The 26,930-nt window shown below is 37.8% G+C and overlaps 1 protein-coding gene and 1 long non-coding RNA gene across 6 annotated transcripts; one reads left to right on the top strand and one right to left on the bottom strand.

Moving 5' to 3' along the window:
- Positions 1–459: 459 nt before the first annotated feature.
- On the bottom strand, positions 460–26,672 carry LOC110047121 (transcription factor 12-like). 5 transcript variants are annotated; one of them, XM_020752862.2, is made up of 21 exons: positions 26,265–26,672; positions 26,038–26,131; positions 25,794–25,852; positions 25,276–25,399; positions 21,288–21,319; positions 17,205–17,262; positions 11,961–12,007; positions 10,222–10,327; positions 7,865–7,977; positions 7,681–7,743; positions 6,396–6,549; positions 5,692–5,762; positions 5,392–5,491; positions 4,834–4,922; positions 4,450–4,671; positions 4,063–4,180; positions 3,690–3,927; positions 3,179–3,281; positions 2,521–2,578; positions 2,103–2,277; positions 460–1,839 (listed from the first exon to the last, which is right to left on the bottom strand). In XM_020752862.2, exons 1-21 carry the CDS (start codon positions 26,316–26,318, stop codon positions 1,830–1,832), a joined length of 2,088 nt encoding a protein of 695 aa, XP_020608521.1. In that variant the 5' UTR covers positions 26,319–26,672; the 3' UTR covers positions 460–1,829. The 5 variants fall into 5 exon arrangements, with proteins under 5 accessions (XP_020608521.1, XP_020608518.1, XP_020608519.1 ...); XM_020752859.2 differs by having other exon boundaries at positions 2,107–2,277; positions 26,265–26,670; XM_020752860.2 differs by lacking the exon at positions 3,179–3,281 and adding an exon at positions 3,040–3,127 and having other exon boundaries at positions 2,107–2,277; positions 26,265–26,669.
- Positions 9,717–24,310, top strand: LOC110047123 (uncharacterized). Its single transcript, XR_016201745.1, has 4 exons — positions 9,717–9,949; positions 10,560–11,801; positions 22,770–22,917; positions 23,805–24,310. It is a non-coding gene; the product is annotated as an uncharacterized LOC110047123 (long non-coding RNA).
- Positions 26,673–26,930: the final 258 nt, after the last annotated feature.

Genomic DNA, 26,930 nt, shown 5'->3' with positions numbered 1-26,930 from the left:
TTACCCATCCGGCCAAATAGGCCACTTGTCGTAAGGCGCGGTTCCAGTTTAATTACTCCTGCATCTCACTCCAGGAGGTGTGAAGGTACAGCAAATTGGGTGACATTTTTAGCCAGCAGCCATACAAATTTATTGGAACAAAAGTTAGGTTGCGTAGCTGGCGGTTTCGGTTGGTTTTCGCGGCTAGCGAGGCCGTGAGAAGATTGGTGACGAGACGGACAGAAACCCTTCTTCCCGCCGGTCCGTCGCTCGTCCCGCGCCACGAAAGCCCACCGAAAAAATCCCACCGAAAGCGCTAATTACGCAGGCTAAACAAAAGAAAGTTTTTACACATGAAGAGAGTTCATTTCCCACAGGATTGGTTTGGGACCCTAACCTGGCCGGCGTTTCATTGTTTTTTGTACGGCGTGACGTCATGTGAAAACACTCTACTGTATGAAACTGACGAAAACAAACAGCCTATGTAAGTTAAGCTTTTATTTGAATGATCAGTATTTATTTCTATGTACATCAACGACTATTCGCTACGATTTTGGGAGAATGCCTTAACAATGTAGTCTGAAAGGCGCTCTTGTGTGATAGTATCACCCAAACACAGCTATGAAGCGCTTTATCTATGAACCGTATACCATTGTGTACAAAATATGGATAAATAGGGTAGAGCCTGAACTCGATTGCTCTTGAGCCACGACATTTACGAGTTAAGATCAGGATGAATGTTAGCTAACTTCAAGAAGTACTCGGATTTAAGGAGAGGTAGTCTCTGTTGAATATCTATGAGCGGTTGATAGAGGTCATTGTAATGTAATAGGCTGTGTCTGGGTGATGGAGTCAACAATGAAAAGATCTAAGTTGCGGCTATTGCTATTCTAAATAGTAACTGTTATTCATAAAAATATCATCTAAAATGTTAAGTTGTCTAGTGAAATGTATAATGGATTAATTATCAGTAAACGCCTTACAACAGTTTTGCTACCGAGCAAGACCAAGAAAAACACATCTCGTAGCGCTATGAAAATGGAGCTGAAATTCTTCAGTAGAAGATACTGAACAAATCCGTGAGGTTATCCTGAACACAGAAAGCACCTTAGAAATGTACACTTGACGCAGAATCGGTTCTACAGCAGGAAAATCGACATGTCCTATAAACGTCGTCAAATAAAAGTAGTTTACATCGAACTAAGATGAAAGTCAGACAATACATGATTCTTTTATTTACAACTTTATAGCAGAATTTTTTATGACTCAGCACGAACTTCAGGTTGACAAAACAGCGTGTATATCAAATCAACCTTTGGGTATAAAAAGCAAGGTTGGCTCCTAAAGTGCAGGTGATTTAAAACATCACCATGAGAAAAAAGTCGACCCCGACTTGACACCCAAAGTAGTCTCGTAGATACCAAGTACAGCTAAACAGGTTTGGGTGTACATGTAAACTGTTTATTGACAAGGGAGGTTCAGCCTTCTCTTCGTGACCGTCATTCAATCCTCCGTTGCGTTACCTTGGTTGCGAAGTCACGCCCAGAAGGCTATCAACCTCGTGTTGGCCTTGTTCGAGCCGCGTCATGAGAGAGGAGTGATAGATGTGGCCAATATGGACGAGATCGTCCTTTCTTTGAATTTCTTTTTTCTCTCTCTTCCTCTTCACTAAACTTATTTTGCGGCATTTAGTACTTTATCTGTAAATTACATAAAACTCTGATAGCTTTTTTTCCATTAAAAACTTTGTTCCTTGTTACTTTTGTCACGCATTTAAGGAGGGTGGCTCTCCATGGTCCGTTGGTTCATATCCGTCAAGTGGTCCACAAGGCATGCCTCGACCCCCTCCGTTAAAGGCCCCTATCGAAACCAATAATAAGTTCCCTCAGTTTTCATGGAATAATGAGTTCACCCGGTTCACTACAACTTGTGTCGTTAACTACTTCATTGTAACCGTTACTCTGGGTCACGCAACGTTTACTGGAGAGAAACGTTGGGTGACGATCCAACTAAACGCGATGAAGAGTAAGAGAGCGAAAGCCAGTCCAAGATCCAGCATTCGATATCTAAAATACTCCAAAGAATACAGATTAAAAAGACTGGCAACTAAAGTGAACACCCACCCACCTCTTGACGACCTTCTTCCTCGTCTACCTCTGCCGCGGCCAGCAGCCGCCGCGCCTGTGGTGTCAAAAGGTTTGTCCACTCCAGGCACAGCTCTTTTCTCAGGTGCCTCCTCTTCGACCTTCTCTTCTTCGCGCCTTTTGAGACATGCTGCCTTTGGGTTTAAGTTTCGTTCTAAAAAGGGCCAAAAAAACAGTTTTGTTGAGGAAAAGAGATAGAAGATTATAAACTCATAATGGAACATGGAACATGGGTGGAGAAGGTTAGTGAAGATTTATAGGGTTTTTTTTTTTTTTTCGCACACCGTCAGCCTATGTTATTATGCTTCCTCCACCTAACGCCTTGTGCCAGAGTGGCGCATAAGACCGACGTTATTATGCAACAAAAGGAATTTTTCCCTATAACACGCCGGCTTACCTCGTACTTGTGATTCTAAACTTGTGATAACCGACACTGCCTGGTGAAGGATGACAAGCTGTGCGGCAAAGAAAACGCTTTCAGACAACCAGTCAAAATCATGATATGCTACATATAATAGATCACACAAGTAAGACACTGTCAAGCTGTGTATAAATTGATGTTATTAGCACCAGCATTCATTTCATAAATGTACAGTAAGACCACAGTGAAGGTTGGAAGAGGTTGCACGACAAAAGAAAGCAATCTTATACGATGAACTGACAACACATGACAACAAAAGGATTATGAAAAGGAATGACGAATAGAAGAAGGAATGTGAAGTATGGGATAATTTTCAATTCCACATTTAAACTGAACAGTATAACCCAGATCGATTTAACCTGACCCACTGAGAAGGACAAAAGTGAAGCAGTGTACACAGAAGCACCAGTGTCAAGCAACAGTGCCAGCCACACCCAGAAGAACGGCCAGCCTGGAGGAATCTATCTACTAAGACCTGTTGTTTTTGTTTGTTACCTTGGTTTGGGGTTTGTCGCTCTCTAAATGCAATTGACACATTCGGCCCAATTCTTTGAAGGCACCGTTGATGTCTCGAACTCTCATCCTGTAATAAAGAGTTATGATTTTTTGAGTTGTAGCTAACTTAGTCTCTCACCTTAGTCTGTTTAGAATTAGAGTTGGATTTGTCACCCTGTAAATGCATCATACACATTCTTCCCAATTCTTTGAAGGCTCCATTTATGTCTCGAACTCTCAACCTGTTAAGGCAAGGTGCAGAGCACAAATTTGTACGGTTCAATATCAGTTTGATCAGGGCTTTCTTTCTTTTGAGGGGCCTCTGGAAAAATCAAATTACCTTGAGCCTTTTTATGGTCGATTTAAGATCAAGCTTTAGGTATTATTAACGGGAACGTACCGGTAATCTCACACTACGCCACTTTATAAGTACCCTAGCAACACCCTAACCCCACCATCCCCTCTCCTGCCACACACGTAGAAACACACAGTCACCTGATGTTGGATAACTAATTCATTAAGATGCGTGCGTTTATACTTTATTGTTAAGGGCACAAATGAGGCACACAAGATCCCTAACCAAGATACATGTAACTAGCCAAATGACACAAAGCACCACACTGGCTGACCGTGCAGTTTAAGCATCCTACCTTTCCCTAGCATTATTGGCGTATCTTCTTTCTTGTTCTCTCACGACTCTGACTCTACCAGTGCCAGGTTCATCACCACCATCATCTGTTAATTTATCATCGTCGTCTTCACCATCTACAATTAAGTCCCTACTGACCCTGTCGTCTCCTAGATCCCCGTTACTCTTCATATCTTGTTTTGAAGACGAGTCTTTGCTGCTTTTTGGACCGTCACTCCCAGTGTCCATTTTAGAGCCATCTACAAATTGAATATGAAAGACAGTTCACAAAAAGCTTTATGCTTATCATAAACCACACCTTTTTGCCGAGTGAGATGAACAAATGACATTATGGTGTGAAGGGAAATCAAGGTAGAAATGATCAGTGAACTTACATCTTGACTCGCTGGTCTCAGAGTTACTTGGAGACATCTGTGAGCCTGCCCCTCTACTTGATAAGTTACTGGGGGACGCCATACCAGGGTCGTCTTCCATTCCACTATGTCCACCACTCTGAAGTTGTAAAACAACAATGACAATTCTAATAAAGATATATATGTCCATGTAATAAGTCAAATTATTCCCGCATTTTGATTGGTTCTCACTCATAATCAATTGGAGGACAGATAAACAGATGATGACATTGACATATCTTGGTCTCTTCAGTAAATAAAAGAGAGAGATTCCATGTTGCTGTGCATCTCTTCAGTAGCAGAACACAGCAAAGGTGAATGCGAAATTTGCAATTAAGGAGGCTTGATATTGCAATACACTTGGCTCACCATTTGATCCATGGGTTGCACGACTGAAGGTCCACTACTTCCCACAGATGATGAATAACCTACAGGCTGAACACCACCATTTACACCTGCAGCAGCAGCTGCAGCAGCTGCACTCAGCAGGCTTCCAGCTACAACAGGTGACATTCCAGGAGGGAGACTACCTTCAGCATGGGTACGTAGAACATGGATAGCATCATCAAGCCTTTCCTCCATTCTGCTTTGCTGTGTTGATAGAAAAACAGATGATCAGGATTAAAGGTTCAGTCAGAGCCATGGTACAAGAACTATCAGTAAAACCTGTATGGAATAGAGTTGACTTTCTAGTGATAACCTTGCTGAGTTAGTATCATAAGATAGAGTGCACAAGATATTTGTATTGCTTACAAGAGAGTGCAAGTGGCTCTCATATGGAGGTGATGTTGGTTGATTAGCTCTTCCCCAGCTTGCAGAATGTCCTGAAGCTCCAGAGCCAGCTGTAATAATGATACATACCAATGTTGTTATTCATCTATAACTATCGTGGATAATCATCATAAATTACAACAATCTAATTTCAGTCTGCATTAAAACCACTTTAAAGTAAAATTCAAAGACAATTCTGACAAGTATCACAAGAACACAGATGAATTTAATCACAGTATTTAGAGAGGAAGCCACATCAGCCTTTGATGGTTTTCATGCAGGTCCTCTATCCAGGTTGAATTGGAAATTGTAGATGTTGCGAGGGAGGAAAACCAGAGAACCAGGAGAAAAACCGTTGGTGCAAGACGAAAACCCCCAAAAAATTCAACCCAAAGATGGCACTGGGCAGGCATCGAACCAGGGCTGCACAGTTTGCATCATGGGGAGACAGTGTTTGTCAATCTCCCACTGTCACCTACTTGGCCTTAGAATGAACACAAGGAATGTTAGACAGTTGGACAATAATAAGTTATGTCCTACCTGACAAGGGCCTTTCATTCACACTTGCTAAGGGAGGAGGAGAAGCAACTGGTGTTGATGGGTTTGAAGAGTATGAGCCACCATTGTCTGTGGGGTAAATCTGAAAAATAACTTGTTCTGTTAATTGGGGGTGGAAACCAGTGATGGCCAATACCTGCTATTCTGCTTCAATGCTTCAATGATGTGCAAGTTGTTTCATAACATCTACACTGATTTAAAATTGGTTAAGGTTTGACTTTTTAAAACTTGAACCGATAACACTTGTGTTGGGTTGCTCACAACAACACATTTGACACTTACTGATGCCAGGGCTTTGCCAAGTGTGTCTCCAGTCTGTGAGCCAGATGTTGGGACCCTTGAACTGTGAGTGGCTACATGGAAAAGGAGAAAAAGCATGCAATCAACAACAAGCAAAAAAATATACCAGCAACAATAGTGCAAGAAAGAGGGATAAACAAACAAACAAAGACCACAACAATAAAAAGCATTTAATATGCTTCAGATTATTTTTTAACCCCTCTACTTGATCTTGGAAATCATAATGAAACAATCTCTTTACAGCATTTGTTACTGGATCAATTATTTATCTGCTGCTGATTAGTAATGTGGTCTCTAATGGACAATCAAATGTAAACATATCACGAGATCATCCCAGTTTATTAGTGACAACATCCATCAGAGGGCAGTCTACAAAATCTTCCCACTTTATAACATCACAAATAAAATTATGCCTGGATCCCTGATAAACCCATTAGCTCGAGAATTTCATTTTCAATTGAAACAGTGTAAATTTTATTTTTCGGAGGTTTTTAATCCTCTTGTTTGGATGCCAATAGAACAGTAGCCTGAATCTCAGACAGTTCAAGGTCACTAGCTCTTACTCCTCTGAAGAAGTTAAAGCAAGCAAATTCAGACCATCTGAGAGTAATGCTTGTTCTGAGGGCAAGCTGGAATTTCAGTTTTTTTCGAGCCCTGGAAAGGCCTCTTTAAGGTAAATGTCATACCCATTGGGTCACTTCCATTGAGAGGAGGTGAGACAGAAGAATGAAGGTAGGGAGATGATTGCCCATGGTGCATTCCAGACTGCCTAAAGGATGTCATAGGTGGCAATGATGAAATTCTATCCATTGGCTCACCGTGGGGCAGGTGATGGTATCCCTATGGAAACAAGTGTAGTGTACAAAAACTGGTAAGTTGACACAGTGTAACCAATGTAGAGAAATAAAATTTAACCTGGGCCAATCGGCAAGATTTCTATTAAACACTGGGTCCTTACCTTCAAGTTAGCAAAATAATGTTCACAATTTATTACACGTACGTAAACTAAGTAAAATACAGGCTTATGAACATTACATTGTTTTTAGTTTTCAGTTGAGATTTACTAACTGAGTGAGAGTGGAGGTGTATCTTCAAAATCAACACATTTGATCACACCAACCACTACCAGCATGACATTTCAGTCATAAAGACAAAATCCAACACTGGTAATTCATCATAAAGTTAACATATTTAACAAGTATGTATGCAACCTTTATAGTAAGTAAAGTTTTATATATTATTTTTAAGTTGACTTGATTTAGAATTTTACAACATTATAAGCTGTTAAGATGAAAGCTGAGAGATGAGGACACACTTCTTAGATTGAGGAGAAAGCAGCAAGCGTATGGTGAGTAATATTGTAGACACAGTAAATACAGCTATGAATCCAAGAATTGTCATCAAATCCAGAAAAATATTTTGCAACTGACAAAAAAAAGTGGTGTGGTGCCTGCGCCAGCATCAGCCAGTGTCAGGGGTTTTCCAACTTTATCAAACTCTTTGACACTGATGTGCACTGATGTGCAATTTACCTTTTTGGGGGATTTGAAAAAAAATATTTTGGAATTGTTTCTTACTGGCTTCTGTATTTTTGGTGTTATGACAAACAATAAAAATCCAACTTCAGTGAAAAACAAAACCCTCAGAATTTTTGAAGAACAGCTTCTCTTTCTGCTGAGACATTGCAATCTACAATCTACTGTTGTAGCTGTCTGAGTATAAGGCAATATAAATATGACAACTTTAGAGGAAGACCAAACAATGTAAGAAAACACAGGATGTCCAGCTTACTGTGTTTAATGCTGTATAACAGCACCAAAACCCTTAAAGCCACCAGCACCTTTAGCATCTACCCCATGCAATGATTAGAGGCTTAGCTGAGCTTATTTTGGAGTGGTTAAAAGATTCAAGTGATCAGCACATTGCTGACCGTACAACGTAAGTGCATCTAACACCATAAACAGTGCCCACCCTAGACTGGTGAATAGCTGGACCCTTTGCTAATGCTGAAACAGGAATACCACGAACGTCGCTCTAAAAACAAACAAATAAACAAAACCCCTCATCATAAACATAAAAGAAAAAACAAAACTTCCCAGCTAGAAAACACCAAAGCAAAGATGTGACTGAAAACTGCTCTACATGTATGACTTACCATGCTGTCTCTTGGATGCATGCCGTAACTGTTGCTATATGACCCTGCCGAACTTGAATATGATCCTGGGCCAAGCTGACTACTGTGGCCCCATGGATCAGGTGAGCCATGATCTACAAATAAACCAGACAAAAAGACTTGTCACAAACCTTCACAAAAAATCTACATGTAGGAATTCAGTAATTAAATTAAAGACCAGCTATAGGTGACAGAGTAACACCATAAGAGTAAAACAATTTTGGAAAACTTTGACGCTTGGCTTGCTACAGCACAATGATTTGCATATAAAAATCATCTCACTGACAACTGATGGACTGGATAGCTGGCACAATCAAGTTAATAAAGCTAACAACAACAACAAAACATCATTCCTTTTTCAACTTCATTCAAAAATTTTTGTAATGACTTATAGTACACTATTGTGGTTCAAGAAGGTTAGGCAACTTCTTCCGCAAATAACAGTTTCAACAAAACAGAGAGAGACAAAACACAACCGCTACAAAGGCACAGAAAAATGAGTAACCAGAATTGAACAAGTAACATTTAAATGAAACTGGAAAGGTCAAAACAGATGCTCAGGAGCTATACTGGATGGCGGAATAAGAGCATAAGTTAATGTCTACAGTTTGCAAGGAAAACAATGTGAAAGCAGACACTGATAGTAAGATCACTTTTATTTGAATCAGGAAATGAGCAATGTGATATGAAGTACAATTATTGTTCCTGAATTGATGAACCAGTGAAGGTTAAATGTATTGACCTAGAAGGAAACCCTACATGAACTATCAAATCCTCTTTGCTTTTCATAATAATGAGGTTGAGATTTTTTCAAAACTAAATTTCAATTTCTCTTAAAGTTTAAAGAAGATCAGCAACAACGACCAAAATAGCAAAACCTAAGAAGTTCTCTTCACAGCAACAAAATTGCTATGGGAAGAAATATTCCAACCAAACTAAACTAAATATATGTTAAGAGAGTCAATTCGTTGTACATGTGTAACTGTTGCAGGGAGTTTAGTGCAGTTAGGGTGGTGTAGGCAAATTAAAACACTGCTAGGAATTCTTGGAATCAGCAACAATCTTAGGTTTATATCAAATACAGGAAGTCAGATCAAATATGCAAGTTAAGATTCCATGATCAGGAGAAAAGCAATCAACTTTTTTACTTGGTGTACTCACTAACTACTGTAGTCATAACTGCAAGTTAAACAGATCTATAACATCTTTGCATTTCAGCAGTTAAGAGGAATTAATTTGAATAGCAGATTAAACAAAGCCTGATGCAGTGATGAAATGGTGGTGTATCTTTCTCATGCTCATCTGGTGCATGGATAATCTTTTAGCCAGATGCTACTGCATAAGCACAGAAAACAACACAGAAAGGAGGGTTATCTTCATGGATTGCACTTGGTTTTGCATGAAGCATAAAAGTTCCCTCACTTAAATCCAGTCTACATTCTTGGATATAAAACTAATAAACTGTACCTGGTTCGCCACTATATAGCTATCAACAGTATTTTTACAGGCAGAGGGTTGTAAGGAAAAGTCAAAAGACCTTCATTGATATAGGAAAAGTTAACCAAAAGGAAAAAATCTCTGACACGAGGAAAATCACTGATACAAATTCGATGTTTGGTTGATGACAGAATAAATGTTACTTCAGCTGGAAACCACAAATCAAGTGTTTATGAGCACAAATGCATATAACAGCCTTTACCACACCACACTATCTTGTATCTGAAATGGCCTGCAATGAAAAAGTCATCATGTGTGGATTTAAGCCACTGCAGGTCTTTAACAGACTTGTAATCATTAATAGTCTGGTGAGAATATTCATCTTTAACACATGTGTCTGCAACAGCAACGACAAGTTGTATCGCTGTGCAGTTATTTTGCTATTTTGCAGATAAAACAATGTTGAAAATTCATCATACTTCTTAAATAGTTGTGCAAAAATTGTAGAGGCCACTGATCTTAACTCACATCAAGATCTGAACGAGAGCAGTCATAGCCGGATGAAATTTTACTGTTGATCTTCATGGCTTCATTTTTATCAAGCACAGAGAAACCTCAAAGGAATGTCAGGTAAGATTAAAGAACAGTAAACCAGAATATTAAATTCATTTATTTAGTACCTTAGTGTTTTTAATGTCATACCACACAGTACAATATAACTAGTCCAGTATGAAACAAGAAATAGAGAGCTCAGCTCGGACAAAGGAGGAAAAGAGAAAGGTTTGAATACATGTAGACGGAAGACTGTAACAAGAGAACCAATTCTTCCAAATGGTGGTCAAAGAGCACATTCGAGTAGACAAGATGTGCTGTGCTACATGCATAGTGATAATCCTTCTTACCCATGTAGTAAGTGTCTGCATAGATTCCTCCTTTTGGAGAATAATGGGATTGAGTTAGGGCATCCCCAGGATGAGGCATCATGTCATCAGCGCCAGGCGAATAGACCTATAAAAGAACCAACAATGTTTAATTTTAGCATTCCAAAGAATGAAAAGGATGTATATTAGATGCCAAAGCACACAAGAAAGATAAACCAAGATCAAGAGGCAAATGACAACAGCAGTCACTTATAAAAGCACTGGCTTGTCATTTCACTGTGGACCATCCTTTTATATATTCACTCTTATTCTAAACAATAATTGCAGAGGAAAAGCACATGTAAATTGTCTTTTCGCAGGGGGTCACAGTGGAGTAACAGTTGTTTCAAGTTACTCAGCATATGGGATCAAGAAACCGCTTTTAGAGGCTCTTGGAAGTTCTGAAATCTCCACAAGGCTTATCTACATCCTGTTATGACTTATTTAGGCTCACAATCTTAGCTGAGAGAAATGACGCAGGTAATATTTAAGACCTTCTGTTTCATCTCTGAGGACACAACTTGAAGTCAAAGTGATGTGACATCCGTGTAAATAAACCCAATATTCAAACAACACTGCTCAATAGAAATGCCTCAAATGTACTCAGAGATATCAATAATACCTTTCCCCTGGCATGGTAGGGAAGTAAAGGCCTTTGATGAGGATATGGATGTCTCCACATGGAAAAACCTTTTAGAAAAATCACTGCACTAAATAACAGGCCAAGTATTGTCTGGCTTATTTTATCTGCTTCCTAACAGTGCCTCATGCAGGCAACATTAGGACCATAATCTAATTATTGTAAGATGATCCCTGCAGCTACACAATGATCTTAGTCATGTTTTTTACCAATCACAAGCACTCAAGTTCTGATTAGGCTATCATGTGACAAGGAATGACAGTGATCTTTAACAGAGCCATCACTGTTTGCTTGTAATATTATCCCAGAAGAAGAAACCACAGTTTCCACAGTCAGGGAAAGAATTTGGCAGCTTTTCCTTCCTATTTAAACAGATGTTTAATATTTTAAGCTTCACAGCTGTTCATTGGCTTTAAAAAGTAGGGATTTCTACAAAAGCAAAACATTTCATAGCTGTGCCTTTGGCAGAAATTCTGGTGATGCAAGGGATTAAACATTCTCAGCTGCATGTTTTAAATCCATCAGCACTGCAAGGAATGACAATAACTACTCAGTGTTTCTTCTTTAGTCTGCCAGTCTGGAAAAACATTTTTGTAAATTTTTGGATGTCGTTAAAATCTCTTTATAAAATCATTCCAAACACCAGCTCTTCTCAAAGATCTAGCATCAAAAAACCACAGCCTAGTCAGGCTTTTTACTGTTAGTGAATAGCCTGCTGTGACAATGAATTCCTTACCTCTCCTCCCTTATGAGTGCCTTTTGGTCACTTCTCATATAACAGATATTCCCTGTTATTCATTGACAATTTTTTTGGATAGAGATCAGTGACATACCAAGGTCGAATTGCACATTTTCGTGTAACCTGAATTATCTTGTGGTTACAAGATGGCAACATCAACCATTACAACTCTTCTTGACCAAGGTAAGTCCATTTAATGCATGTAAACAAGAAACACTGATTAAGGAAGCCTTGATGTTGCCCAAGTTATTTAGACACCTTGTTTTCTCCTAACAGGAATCTCTGCATTTTAAATTCTTATCATTGGTTTTAATAAATACTGTGACTTTAAAGCAAACTTACCGACAGAGAGCTATTAGTTTTGCTTGACTTGTACTTCCTTCCTCTCCCTGAAAACATTACCAAAACAGCAGAGTTAAATTATTAGGGAAAACTTCATTGAGCACCAGCAGCCAAGGCATAATAGGTGATACAACTTCAGATTTGACAAAATATGATTAAAGATTAAATAGTTTCATCTTTACCTAGCTGCCTCTTCATTAAATTTGACCAGCTCATGCCCAGACCACACTATTGCATTTTCATAAGAAATCTTATACTTTTTGACGCATATTTTTCACCTTTCGTCCACACTAAAATGCCTGAAAATGCTGATGCAAATGGAGACTTTCAAAAATGGTTTCAAAAATGGAGTCTTTTAAAAATGCATTGTTTTGTAAAAAAAAAATTATGGTAACCTTATTCCAGAATAACTGGAAATATCACCCAGCATGTAATTATTTTGATTTAGTTGCTCAATTTCAATTTTGGAATACACAGGAATGTTTTCCAAGCATTCTGCTCAAGGAGGCAAAATACTTGATAATATTTGAAAATGATAATATCACTTAATTAAGCAAAAGAGCACTTTTTCCATGTTTACATAGCCTCATGTAAGTTACACAAGGAGGGTTGGGAGAATTCAAGACAGTTGTGCAAACTCTCAACATGTCTCAGGTATCCATAATTTTCAAGAATTCTCTCAGCCACCCGAGTGTTTATGTAATCGCCAGAAATTAAAAGTGCTCTATTGCTTTTATAAAATATTTCTCAAAAAAAAAAAAAACCTGAGAATCTAAAACGTCACAACCATGTTTACATACTCTCATCTTAACACACCTATTATTGACCAATGAGAGTGTGTGTAGTAGCTCAGTTATTTTATAATCCTCATTATAGCATACTTGCCTTTATATAAAAAAAAATTATAGAAATGGTAGACATTGGTGTGAAAATCAGCTCTCAGTATGTAAAGAAATTCACTTGTTGCCCTGGGCCAGGTTGTTCAAAGCCCAATTAAGCTAACCCAGGATTAGCAAGGATTTTGATTTCATTTTGGGCCGGGTTGTTCAAAGCCCAATTAAGCTAACCCAGGATTAGCAAGAATTTTGATTTCAGTTTTGTCACTTTTTGTTGAGGAGTTCTGTTTATGTTGTTTACCCTTCAGTTTTGAGCTGTAGTAATCTCAAACTACACCAAATATAAGAGGTGAAGAACATTATAAACACAAAAATACAATACTTCAGTTAACGTTTAATCCTGGGTTTACATTAACCGGCTTTCAAACAACACGGCCCTGTTTTTGTTGTTGTTGTTGTTGTTGTTGTTGTTGTTGTTGTTGTTGTTGTTGTTGTTGTTGTTGTTGAGCCTTTACATCATGAGCCCCTGGCTTGGGAGAATGAGCAACCACTCTGTGTCACAACATTAAATAAACTTTTACAATTAATATTAATATATGTAGCTAAGGTGGATAATCAATGACTGTAGCCTGCAAATACATCTGCCACTCACTGCACATGGTCAGTCTGGACACAAAATTACCCAGGTGCAAAGAGTCAGCTGGTTGTATTCCAGACTTGCAAATTAATGATGGTTGCAAAAAAGAATGTGAGCAGATGGCAACTAGAAAATTCCCTGACTCTGCCCTTGTAGGTCCATCAGGTGCTTGTGGTTCATTTTGAGTGCGTGTGAGTGGTTTGGGGGTACTTTGGGTGGGTTTGGGTTGTTCTGCATTTTGGTAACTACCAATTCAAAGAACTTGAGTTTCCACACAAACTTAGGGCAGTCAAAGTGATTGTTAAATACTCAAAAGTAACATAAAGAGTTTCAGAGCACCACATTCACAGAAGACAGAATGTACACTGCACTTTTAAGTTCATGATCAACAATCTAGAAAGTTTATAACTGCAAAGTTACCATGCAGGCAGGAGAATGATATTACTTATCACATGTTTACATTTCATGCCACTCAAGGAATTTTGATTATTTTAGCTGCACCCCAAACAAAGTTAATTAGACTTACAGCCACATTATACAATAAATATCTTAATTGGTAATACCCTTATACCAAACTTTTTCTAGGCTCATTTTATTTCCTTTTCATAAGTGTTCACTCAGTACATAAACAAAACATATATCTTAAAATTAAACCCTTGGAAGCAAAGATAAAGAGCAAGTCTCTTTCTGTTCTATGGTTGTATATCCATGTTCTCATTAACCAAGTTATAAACTCTGCATTGTTTCATGGGAATGTATATTTCAAAATTGCTAAACAAAGAAATCATGAAACCACGAGGAGTGGAACTCCCTGCAGGAGACCACTAATTTTAAAGAGCAAGCAAATATTTCTAATAGTTCTAGAATACATCAGCATACTTGCTCAGTGCTAAACCATGTTTTTGGCAACAAAAACTGTGTGACTGTTTTGTATCACAAAGTTAAACCCATCTAGAAAATGCTGGTCATGTGCAAAGTAAAATTTTAAAGTACTCTCCCTTTGTTAATTATTCCAAGTTGTCAATACACTTTCACTGCTTTTACAGAAAACAAATAATATTTGGAGAGGAAATGAATGAGGCCAAGAAAGTCATTTTGAAAGTTAGATCAAAATCTTTTTATTCTGTATGGCAGTTGTTTTATAGTGAAAACTTAGACTTAATTATCTTAACCAAAAGTTTAGATGTAGAGGAATTTATGCTTGTAGCAACAGGGTGTCTTTTAATCAGTCATGCACCAGGTATATTTGTATGCAAAATAAAGTCCCTTTTCAGTTCTAAGAGATGAAAAATGCTAGTTTAATGGGCTTCACTGAAATCCTGGTGAAGGAATCATTAAACTTGGTACCATAACATTTTTTTGAGGGTTTATATGGGAATATTTTCAGCCAGATATGGAATGTGAAATTGAATACCTTAGCTGTAACAGGAATCACAGTAAAAATAGTCAAGATAAAACAGAAGGGAATTAATTAACTGAGAAGCTATTCAAATTATCATAAAATAGCCAGGCTGAATATTTAAGAACAAAAGGCCATCTTAAGTTATACTGTATGCAACTATAAACACATCACAATATTGTTTTGAATATTGTCATCCATCTTACATGTAATATGTACAAAGTTTTGACAGTGTAAACATAATTAAAATCTCAAGTTTGAACAATATTAACAATCAATTGATGTTAAAGCCACTGCTGCAACACCATTATTACAATCATCAGCTTGAAAACTCCAATTAAATTTTCTCTATGAATTTAAATGCTTATTCAACTTAAAATGGTTTAGACTAATAACATTTCTATGATGTTGTATAACCTTGATTATTATCAATGCTTATGAACAGTTACGCCTGATTAACTTTACCTTGCTTTATTTCATGCACTGAAAAATAAGACAAATAAGGAAATATACTTGATTGAAAGCTGTAAAAAGAAATATCAGCCAAATAAATATATCTATTGTTAGGAAACATTCCTAGTAACACAAAACAAGCCTTTATGAAATAAATTCTCACATAATTAAAATACTAGAAACACTAATAATTTTGCAATAAATGGTCTTGAGGTTTATTTTTTACTTCACTCATTTTCTGTCAACAAAGTTTAAACATTTTTCAGAGAAAATTTTGGGGAAAGCATTTTCATCTATGCCAATGGAACATTCTAGGATCAATATTAATAAATAATTATGTAATAAATAAGTCAAATTTTTGGAATTGCATGGCAGTAAGTTACACGCATTAACTTTGATACATGGTGCACACACACACACACACAAAAGAAAAACAAGACACTAATGAACTGGAGAACCTCAAAACCAGGTGGTTCAAGATTAACTTCTTTCTGAAAAAAAATGAGTGTTTGCTCAAAACAATGCCTGTTTCACAGTATGACATTTGTCACATGATAGGTGCTGCAATTTTAATTCTGTCAATCAGAAATATTGGCTATAACAGGTCAGTTGCCATCTGCATGTAAGATATCTCTTTGACTTTCATTTATATCAATTTTGTGTCAGCCCTTTCTCACTGTCCAGTTGTCAACAGTACCGCACTTTTTGAGGTTGACTGCTATTTTGTTCAAAAAAATATTGAGCGTTCAGTCTCAGCCTGAAACTGACTAGTGTTAAAAAGTTCCATTACTGAAAAATGACAAAAAACAAAGCAGCATGAATGCCATAAGCCATGGAGAAATAATCAAAGATACGCCCTTAGTAGCTTTTCCCACTGTACAGGTGTCTTTTGTTTGTTTTTTTTTATTTACAACTCAAGTGATTTTGTCCCAATGTCATGACCTTATTTCTTCACTGTTACCACTCAGTAATCAAGAATATCATTATATTGACCACAGTTAGATATTTCTGAACCTTAGCTTTCAAAATACCAACCCCTCTCCTCTCAGAAGAGTTGGCTGAGTGGGATCAAGGGTGCACTCACTGACAAATTACAAAAGTAAATTAATGAGTCAACCATATGTTTGGCCCCAGACTTCCAAGTTAAATAGCCTGCCTGATGGACAATAGACACCTCAAAAAGGTCCAATAGTTGCATTCATTTATGTCATGTCACAGGATGATTTTTTTTGTTTGTTTGTTTGTTTGTTTTTTTGATAACATGTTTTTAACCTTCTATAACACCAATTTCTATCACTGTTATCCAAAATTTGAATATTCTCCTGGCATGTACATGTAGATACTAAAAGCTTATCTGGTGGTATATTATGACTTTTAAAGTACTTGCATCTCCTTAAAGAGCAATCACCTCAGATTTATTTGAGTGATTACATAACTATTTCCCATAAACAGTTTGGTCGCATCAATTTGAACAACACTTATGAACATAAAAAGGATTTGTTCTCCATAAATTAGACATGCATATAGGTTTGAGGTACATGTACATGCGTAGTGCATGTAGCACCTAAACTGGACTGCTCAATCTCTTTGTTCCTTTTTGAACAAGAAAACCTACAGTTAGTAACAGAAGTTTCAAGTTCCTGGAGAAACATACTTCAGGGTATGTACCTAATCAAAAAAACCCTGTAACAGACATCCTTGACACCAGATTAGCTAAGGGCTAGGACTGGGTTAATGGTTAGGATTAGGGTTGTTGCAGTTCATAACTGGTTGACAGTTAGCAGTAAATTGTTAGCAATGTCCTCTTGGGTAAGCATTTTGGGCGTTCTGGATTCTTCGGGTTGTTCCTTGAAAGCATGCTAGTGCTCCTAAAGATTTAAGATTCCTTCCCAGATAATCATTTCACTTAGTAAACTTACAGTCTGGGCTTGACAAAGATACATCATGAGAGGTCTGCAGTGGTGGAGGAAGACCAGCCTGTTGATTAACAACAACGTTCATTAACAAAACAGACCAATGTATGTCAGAACTCTCATATTATGTACACGAGAGACAATCACTGGGGTTTTAAGGAAACACCTATTCTGCATCAAGAAGGAAATAGAACTCCCTTAGTTTCCTTTCAATTACATTTTATAACATTATCTGGCAGTACCATTTTAAGTATCGTGACCTGTTGTCCAAAAAAACCAGTGTTCTTAATAAAAGTCTGAAGTCCAAAACTAAGTTAAAATGTACATGTAGGTTATATATGTACTGTAGATGTGGACATGCAACATTACAGAGAACATTCAATAACAACCTTTCTCCTTACGTCCATCCTCTCACATGTGAATTTGCACTGTTATCCCAAACAACCTTATGTAACCTTACATACACTGTTCAGTATGCATTGCCTTAGGATAAGTAGGCAGGTGCAAACCTGTTAACTAAATTTTTCATAACATTTAGAGGATGCTACCCTCTGATAAACAGGAGCTGCTTTATCTCAATATTCTGTAGACAACACTGTGGATGAAAGGACCCAGCAGCTGGCTTATCAAGGCTTATTTTAATCTTTACAGTGTCTCAAGTGTTTCCATGTGACATTATTATTTACAGATCAAGCTTTAGTGCTACTGAAATGAAATTTTGGTAGCTGAGCTTTTAGCAATATTACTTTTAAGATGCTGCCAACTTTTTTCTTCGTGGACGGTACATGGAAACTGTTTTTTTAGCTGTTGAAAGTCCACATGTTAAGCCCAAAATTGGTAGCCATCTTGGTGCAACCAAAACAGCCTTGTGGGGTTGTCACTAGTTGTATTACTTTCATTGTGTGCTGGGAATTAAGAGCAAACATGGGAGAAGAGACTAGTGGTGCATGGCCATGAATCTCATTATTAGGATATCTTAGAGCTCCAAGTTAGTCAAAAGCCTTGTACAGTCGAACCTCTATTAAATGGCCACCCTCGGGGAAATGGACTGGGGCTGCTTAAAAAGGTTTGGCTGCTTAATAGAAACAATCAAAAAACCATCATTGGGACTTTGATTGCTGGCCGCCTAATAGGGGTGGCCACAATCTCGTTCCCAGAGTATTTGTTCCCCTTGACCAGCCGTCAGAGAACGAGAGCTCTGGGAGCAACCATTTTGAAATAACTGAATTCTGGTGATTCTGCCCATCCAGTTTCACTGCGCAGTCTACATCTATGGCGTATGCCTGAAATGGTTGCTCCCGGAGCTCTCGTTTTCCGACCACTGATCAAGGGGAACGAAGACTCTGGAAACAAGACTGGGGTGGCCATTTAATAAGTGGCCACTTAATAGAGGTTCGACTGTATATGATTTGCCACGAGACCCAGCTCTATGGCCTTTTTTCCTATTTAATTGGATATTTCCAGCATATTTCTTCCATCAAGTGCAGTGTACACAGTTCTTCACGGGGCTTCAAATTCCAATCTGACCAAGGTTTACAGTGAAAATTGAAATGCTAGTGAATGTGGCTGATTCGTGTTCTACATCCTAAACTAATGGTAAAATGGACATAAATTCTCCAGGAAGTAACCTTTTAAAAATATCATGGAGAACTTTTGCAAGAATCAACTTCGCTGCAAAACTAGCATCCTGCCTAATGAGCTATGGCCTTCAGTTGACCAGGAAGGTTTGGGCCTTTAAAATTCTTATAGTTTATACCACTGAGTGACATTTGGCTTCCCTCAGGCAGTTCAATGATGCATTCAGGAATAGCCTATTCAGTTCTTAGGTTTGCTTGCTTCCTTGCAAAACTGATGCACAGAAGGACACTTGGGACCAGATGCTATCAATGTTCTTTCCATTTTGCCACTAAGGCTGCATTACGTAAGCATACAGACATCAGACTTGGTATATCTTCCAGTGATATAATCTACAAAATTATGTGCTACTCCTGACAACAGCAACAACTAAACATGCCAGTAACTAAGGAGGGAACTTCTTTAAAACTTATGCTTCTCTGTATCTTATGCCTAGTCAGTTTTATTTTAGGGCATAAGAGAAAGCGTGTCAGTGTTATGCAGTGAGTGGTCGCATTTGCAAATAAGTTCAAAGTCTCCATTTTACCCTGCCCCAGCACAAGTAAAGCTTCTTTATGAAAGTTTGTCAAATCTCTCTCTTTGATACTAAAAGACTACCGGTGTAAATGAATGTTAAAAAGAACTTGAAGCAAACCATCACCTCTAAATTATTGGCAGAGAAGTACAAAACAACCAGATTTAGATGCATGGACGATTATATGTCTTTACACAAAGAGCAAAACTGTCAATACTTCTTTTGCATATATTTGAACCTCAGCAAATCAAAATTTTCATAGATTCTCTTGGTCCATCACAATAAATGCCTCATACAAAAAATTAAGAGTTTCCAAACTATTTAATAAAGAGCAATTCTGCAATAATTCAGGACTGAAAATGATGACATTTTTCAGAATAGAAATGCCTCTTCTCCCTCCAATGTATACATGTGTAGTTTTTCTGTTACATCTAAGCAAAAGTTAAGAGGTAGAAAACTAAAAGATCACAACAGTATGAATAAAGAATCTACCATGAATTGTGATTGTGTTCGACAGAACCCAGTTCTAATCGGGAAATGGAGGAAAATTGAGTTTTCCTGTATGTATCTCTCTATAGATACCAATTTGCCCCCCTTCCCCCTCAAGAAAATTCTTCAGGGGCAATTGACATCGTCTCCATTTTCATCCATGTGCTTTCTTTCAAGTGTTGTGCAATATTGTGGAGTTTCGAGTGTTGAGACCGCTTATTGTGGACTGTAGCGGAAAAGTTTTTTATTTAAAGTTTGAAGTTAGTGTTAATGGCATTTAAAAACCTTGCAGACATGTCTTCATGAAACCCATATAAAATGGGCAGCGCTGTGCAGTGCCCCGAAAGCACTTCAAAATAGCCGTACAGCTGATATGCAGCTGATTTTCAGCATTTCACAAGCCTTTTCATAGTCAAAGTAAAGTTGCAGCTGGCTGCAGAAATGCTGTGCAGCCCTTCAAAACGCTTGACAGCATTTTGCAGCTGTCAGCTGGCAGGCCACCGATAGCCTATCTCAGTGAACTTAGGATGTGTTGTTTAAGCAAAATCAACAAGATATTGGTAAGACTGATCATGACTGATGACAGCAGTCATTACACTGAAGCAGAAAAGTAAAATAACAATAACAGCTTGGTTTGTTGTTGCTGTTTTTTCTTTTACCAAGGATACATTTTCAAGTCCAGTTTCATTCAATTCAGTAACATGGACTCATGTATAAAATGCAGACTGCGGACTAAGTGCGGCCTACCAACTACAGTCTGTGTTTTACACTGACTGATTGTAACTAATATTATGTAATACATGTACAAATGAGAACAAACCATCTCGTTGGTACATGCTTTGCAATCAATTCATTTGTTTTCCCACCTACTGGAGGGAGGCCAATTTCACGTCTACCTAACAGCTCAGGCACAAAATGCTGTTCCGAGAATTTTTGCTTTACCTACCTACAAATGCTCGAATGCACTCTCTATCTACAATTACCACTAGTATACATTTATATTTAGAAAACAGTCCTAAGAAAATATGTGCGCTGACTGGTTAAAAATCGTGTTTCTATTTAACAATTAGATTATGAGTTCAGAATTTCTATCGCTTGATAGTATCACGCATAGGCAGTATATAGGCAAATAATAAATTATTATCATTATATATACCAGTACCAGGCACTTGCATTTCTAATTTTGGATTTCCCCAACAGGGGTTGGCTTCAATTTGTTGATCTTCTGGCTGCCTAAATTTGAGGAAAGCAAAATTCCCTTTGCCCTTATCAGATCAAGTACTAAAAGTCAAACTATATTGAGTGAAAAAAGTGCTGTGTTAGTAGACAGAGTACTAGGCAAGGGCACTTGGCAAGTGACATCAGGTTGAGTTTGGCTTTACTTGAACATACATACTATAATAATGCTGTACAACAGTCTGTAATCTTATGCAAGTCAAAATAAACCCCACCTGGCTTCCTGACAGTCCCGAGTCTCTGTAACCTTGAAAACAAATAAAGTTCCTATTATTAGATCTTTTTGTCCATTGTTAGCTACAGCTGGACAACAGTCAGGGATTGAACTAACTTATGAGCAATTTCTTCTTAAAATCATGCTCAGCTAATGGTTAACACGCTGAACCCAGATACAGCAGGCTGCGTTCGAGCCCTGGCCAGCGCTGTGTTCTGTCCTTGGGTGAGACACTTTACTCTCACAGTGCCTCTCTCCACCCAGGTGTATATTAAATGGCTAATAATAAATTTACTATTGGGGGGGGGGGGGGGTAACCCTGTGATAGACTAGCATCCCACCCAGAGTGGAGTAGAAATAGTGTATGTCAACAGTAGCCACCATTGTGGCCAACCATTGTCAAATTCTAATTCAACAGCAGTGCACACATGTTTTATCAGAGCAATGTGTTTCATGGGCAAATTAATTACATTTTTTTCATATACAACTCCAAAATTTCTGCTACTTTGATCACTGTTTACAAAGATTTTAACTCTAGCTTAACTATTATTAAATAAATTTAAACCTTCCCTAAGAACATGATAATATATTTTTCAAACTGCAGTTTAAGCCTCATATTCAGGGGGTATCCAAACGCTTTTTTCTCTTTTTGTATTTTTTTTAAATCTGTAACATAGTTGCCATTGGCATGTGAAGTATGATTTTAGGTTAATGTAGTACCAGGACATGTGGCACTGATCAAGCCCAAGCTGGTTTCATGTGTACTCTAAATTCCACTGCACCAATGAGAACAATGGGACTGAAATCATTACTACGCCCATGCAAGGCTAACCCTGCACTTGAAGAGTATTTCTAATCGTATTTTTAGGAGAGAACTGCAAGCCAAGGCTGAGTATGATATGAAAAATTATGCAGACCTCACAAGTCCAATGTCTGAAGAATTCTTCATATTATTAGTCATTCAACATCTTTTTTCACAGTGGACAAAATGAACTTTACTATGTTCAGTAACAGCTTGCTACATTCACAAGATACAATAAATTTTGTGAATTTTTCTGTAGACTTCTAAAAGCAGTCCACATCATTTAATGGCTTTGGTTTTTTCTTGTTATTTTTTTTCAGCTTGCAGCTCTGGTGTTTTGTCTTCCTACTCGTTCGAAATCTACCAACCACTTTCACACTCTTTTTGCCCTGCCCTGCCAAAGCCACTGCTTTCTGTTGTGTGATGTCAATCATCTGATATTTTTTTTCCTTATTGGAGGATTGGCATTTTATCACCAGAGGATCAATGCCAGTCATCAAATAATGATAAACAATTATTGAACAAATGACATAAATCTTCCAAATATTGGTCAAGTTGAGTTCATTATGAAGCAGAAACAAGAAATCTTTTGAAGGAATAATACCATTTATCTCTTTTTGTAAATAATGTAAAATAAAGTAGACCTCATTTTTTTCTATAATTTCACAATTTGTCCTACAGATATGGAGACCAGAAAGGCATTCATGTAGAGATGCACAGGTGCTGTTCAGACAACTACACTGATTTGCAACAACATTCAGATGTTTTGATGAGATTGACTTATCTGTTTACTGCTTATGGACCTATTGGAAACTATGTTTAACGCAGGGTATGTTGAAACTGCATCAGAGACAAGTACCAATTTACAATAATTTTGCACAAATCGAGAGCAACTGGTAATAATATTATTTAAAAGGTTATATTGTGCATTTCAGAAATTGTAACACTAAGTTTGTGTACATTGGCATATGCATATACAATATCAAATAACAAATTAAAAACATCGCACAAGGAACTGCACTAAAACAAAACAATACTCTTCATGCAAGAAAAATATGATAACAGAAAAGTGATATATAAAGCTTTACTGGGCATGAAAAGTCAATCGAGATCATAGAATATTACATAATGACATATCAGTAAATTGCTAAAATGCTTTTACGTCAAAATGGCTTGGTAAAAGTTATCTGTGCACCTGTAGCTAAAAATTATGCTTATTTAGTGTGTGTTTTACTCAACATGTTTGTGTAATTACTTGGACAATCTGTACAATTTTCCCACTAAATCAAAGTAAAGATGGGATCCTACTCATGATAAAGCACTTAATGGCATTAGTCCCACCTAGCTAGACTCATCCAAACATGACCCGCCTAGATTAGCTCAGCTATCCGCGGGCATGTTATAATTGTAATTTTAATTTGATAACAAATAAAATGTATGTATGTATGTATGTATGTATGTATGTATGTATGTATGTATGTATGTATGGACCAATCATGGGCCCTCCATCACCCTGTAATGATGGCACCATATTCAGTTCATAGGTCATGATCTGTGCCAAAGATTAACCCTGTAATATTGTTTATCGTAAGTCAGGTAATTTATCTCTACATAGAGTTATCTCTTGCTTCCCTGTACATCACAAAAACTGCAAGTCAATATTACCACATACCAGTAATTCACATTTTCTTTTTTTTTTCCCTTTTTTTTCTTCAGATGGTAAACACAAGTTGAAGTGACAGTAACTTATTTTATCTTTATTTCTTGCCAGTATATGTAAATTTTACAAATTCAAATGAAATTATGAAGTTATGAAAGCTGGAAAGCCTGTATTTAACTAATGTCACTCTTGAGAAAACTGGCTCAATGCAAAGTATACACCAAGACACTTCTTGTTTAACTTTTCCAAGATCCTGATGCAGGTAAAATACCAAAAATGTCAATAACTGATTTATTTTTCAAGTCGGAACAGCCTGCAGGAAGTCAAAAAAGCTGCAAAGCAACTAGCTGTAACACAATTACCACTCAAAAAAATTGTATTTTTATGGTCTAAACATATGCACAGTTAATAAAGTCAAATTTCACCTGACAAAACATCATCTGCCATGAAAATGGCAATAAAATGTGTGAAAACCTTTTGATGCGATGAGTAAATCTGCGTTGTCGATGAACCGAGCGATGCTGAATAAGTGAAATTGTCTATAAAGTTAACTAGACATACACTGCACTTGTTCATTGAATGAAATCAACCATGTAACGTAGAGGTGTTTGAAACACGCGCTTGTGGGCACCCGACTTACAAGTAGACCCATGAATTGGCCATAATTTTACAGTGGGTATGTATCAACGACTTAGTTTAGTTGCTGGCCATGCTACCAAGTTAAAGGTTTCACAGCCGTAAAACTCTCGGGGAGGGTGGGGCTAACGCCAGTAAGCATGTTCACTCACATTATCATATCTTCTATTTGGCATGAACAAAGGATGAATGGCAACATTTTTCCATGAAATAAAATGAAAATATGCTTTAATCGCTCATTTTATTAAGTCCTACACAAAGGTTTGACTCGACGAGAAAACGTTCCTCAACGGACCAAACGTCCATCTAAACAAATTATTCCACCAGCTCAATACTTGAAGTGAACGAAAATAAAATATGGTTATTCTATTTACCAAGCATGGCGCGTTAAAATATTAAAATTATCACAAATTCAAGGGGGGAAATCTAAATCTCTAAGAAACTGTTTTGCGTTAATTTCGCCACTGTCTGATAGTCTTCGACTCGTTAAAATCGATCATGCGAAAAAGAATTTTGGTGTCGGAAAGGGATCTCGTCATGCATCGAAAACTATTATAAACAAGAAAAAACAAACCGATCATTTTCTAAAAAAGAATCCATGCAAATTTGCGATTGCTTTTGGCGCTGTCTCGCCTTTCATGTTGATCGAAGGTTTTTACGCATAATTTCAATAGATTCTAAAGCTAGCACGAGCCGATGTTTAGATCAGAAGAGGCCTGATCATGCGAGCAATATCAAGAAGGCAACGAGGTATGGCTGTGATACCTACGACAAAACAACAACAAAGCAAAGACAAGTAGAACCTTATCTCCAAACCATTAAAGTGCCAAAGAATAATTTTACATTTAAATTCTCGCCCGAAACTCTTGCCAGTTTTAACCGATCTCTTACCTAAAGTTCCTAGAGAATTTGAACCGAGATACGAATTGGCAAAGCCAGATCCTTTGCGGGAAATAAAGTCGCCCTCAACATCGTCGATTGTGCTGTATACACCGTGACTATCTGTGTGATATCCCTGAAAAGAACAAAAAAGCGAATATAAAAATAAGTGAAATTAAAAGGCGATCGGTCATATGTAGTTATATTTATTCAGTCGTTCAGGTTTTGATCAGTGAAGTGTTAAACATTCTGCGTTACAACGAAACAACATTCATCGAGCACGGCTTCGCTAACCTGCACGGCTATAAGAGCCACTTGTTAGTAAAATATTTTGCATCTTTATAAAGTAACAAATTATCGCTCAAAAATATAGAGTTTCCGTTTGGGCACGTGCGGCATTAGTGGTTCTAATTTTGAACAAATGTTCCTGTTGACATGTAAAGCGAGTTTTACACGACTTTTGTTTTGAAGATTTGTTTTAATTTTCAAGCGCATAAAACATCGCAAATTTAGCTGTATTCACAGCTTACCCGAGCTTCGTAGGCCGACACTGAACTGGCTTGCCACGTGGGTGTCTCATCCAAAGAACCTACAAAAGAAAAAATAAAACAGAGCCATCAAACTGAAGATTTTTACGTTCTGGAAGTTGAGAAGCACATGCGTTTGAATCAAGAACCAGCTCGAGGTACTACAGTGCGAGTAGCAGGTTCTATCAGCTCCATACAGCAAGTTTAATTCATGGCGAACGACAGACAAACAAAACGCAAACGGCACCTGTTCGAGATGCGTGCATGGAACTCGATAACCCAGCTTCCGTCAGAGAGCCACTAGATTTACTGCCGACCATGGATCCCGGCGGCGAAAACATCTGAGCAAAAAAATTGCCAACACACAAAGCAAACACGATCGTTAATAAACTGCACACAACAGCGCTCGCTAATCGCAACATCAAGACAAGTTGCGAATGCAAGTGTGTCAGATATTTTCCAACTTATACTAACCGCGCTGAAGTCTAGTAGATCGCTCAATTCCTTATCTCCCGCGTGCGGATTCATTCGTCAAAATGTTCCAGTATTGAGAGCTCCGTCCGAAGAAGAAATCGCGACGACCTTCTATGAATGCACGCAGGCTTGAGACGAATCGATTTTGAATAATAAGCTCAACCACACAAAAAATCCCCAAAACTTCAGGTCAATCGGTAACAAAGGCAACGCACCGAACTTTCCGTCGATCGTTTCACCAAACTGGCAGACTGCACTTAGCCAAAACAATTCTGGGCTTTTTAACGGTTTTCCATGCGCGTTCAGCGCGGGGGGAATTTCCGCGAACACAACTCAACAACTTGCTTTACAAATTTCCTCTAATTCGCGTGGCTTCGTTTTCTCCATATTCCCAAGTTTAACCGGCCCAACTCTCCAGGGAGGGGACTAAAAATAATAATTGACAGCTTATTGTTGCTTTCATCATGGCAATTATTAGTCTTGACAGATCCAATTATGTTTCAACCAATCATACGCCTTCTAAGAAAATCAACTGTGTCCACGTGACAACTACACGTGATAACTAAACCCAAACAAAGCCATCCTGGATTGTGGTTGGCCAATTTGTGACGTTATTGAGCCAAACTTTCTCTCTGTTTAGGATGCAAAATATCAAGGAAGGGGAGT

Source organism: Orbicella faveolata, unplaced genomic scaffold (genome assembly GCF_042242905.1).
Source record: "Orbicella faveolata isolate gen_17 unplaced genomic scaffold, um_ofav_v1 contig_1, whole genome shotgun sequence".
In the NCBI taxonomy this organism is placed as follows: domain Eukaryota; kingdom Metazoa; phylum Cnidaria; class Anthozoa; order Scleractinia; family Merulinidae; genus Orbicella; species Orbicella faveolata.
Note: the sequence above shows the minus strand (reverse complement) of the source record. Positions and strands in the feature narration are given on the sequence as shown.

Coding starts and splice junctions, on each gene's coding strand:
- LOC110047121 (XM_020752859.2), bottom strand. CDS start 26,318: ATGAATCCGCACGCGGGAGATAAGGAATTGAGCGATCTACTAGACTTC. Junction 17,263..21,287: donor CGGGACTGTCAGGAAGCCAG/GTGGGGTTTATT, acceptor GTTAATCAACAG/GCTGGTCTTCCTCCACCACT. Junction 6,550..7,680: donor CAGCTATTCACCAGTCTAGG/GTGGGCACTGTT, acceptor TTGTTTCCATAG/GGATACCATCACCTGCCCCA.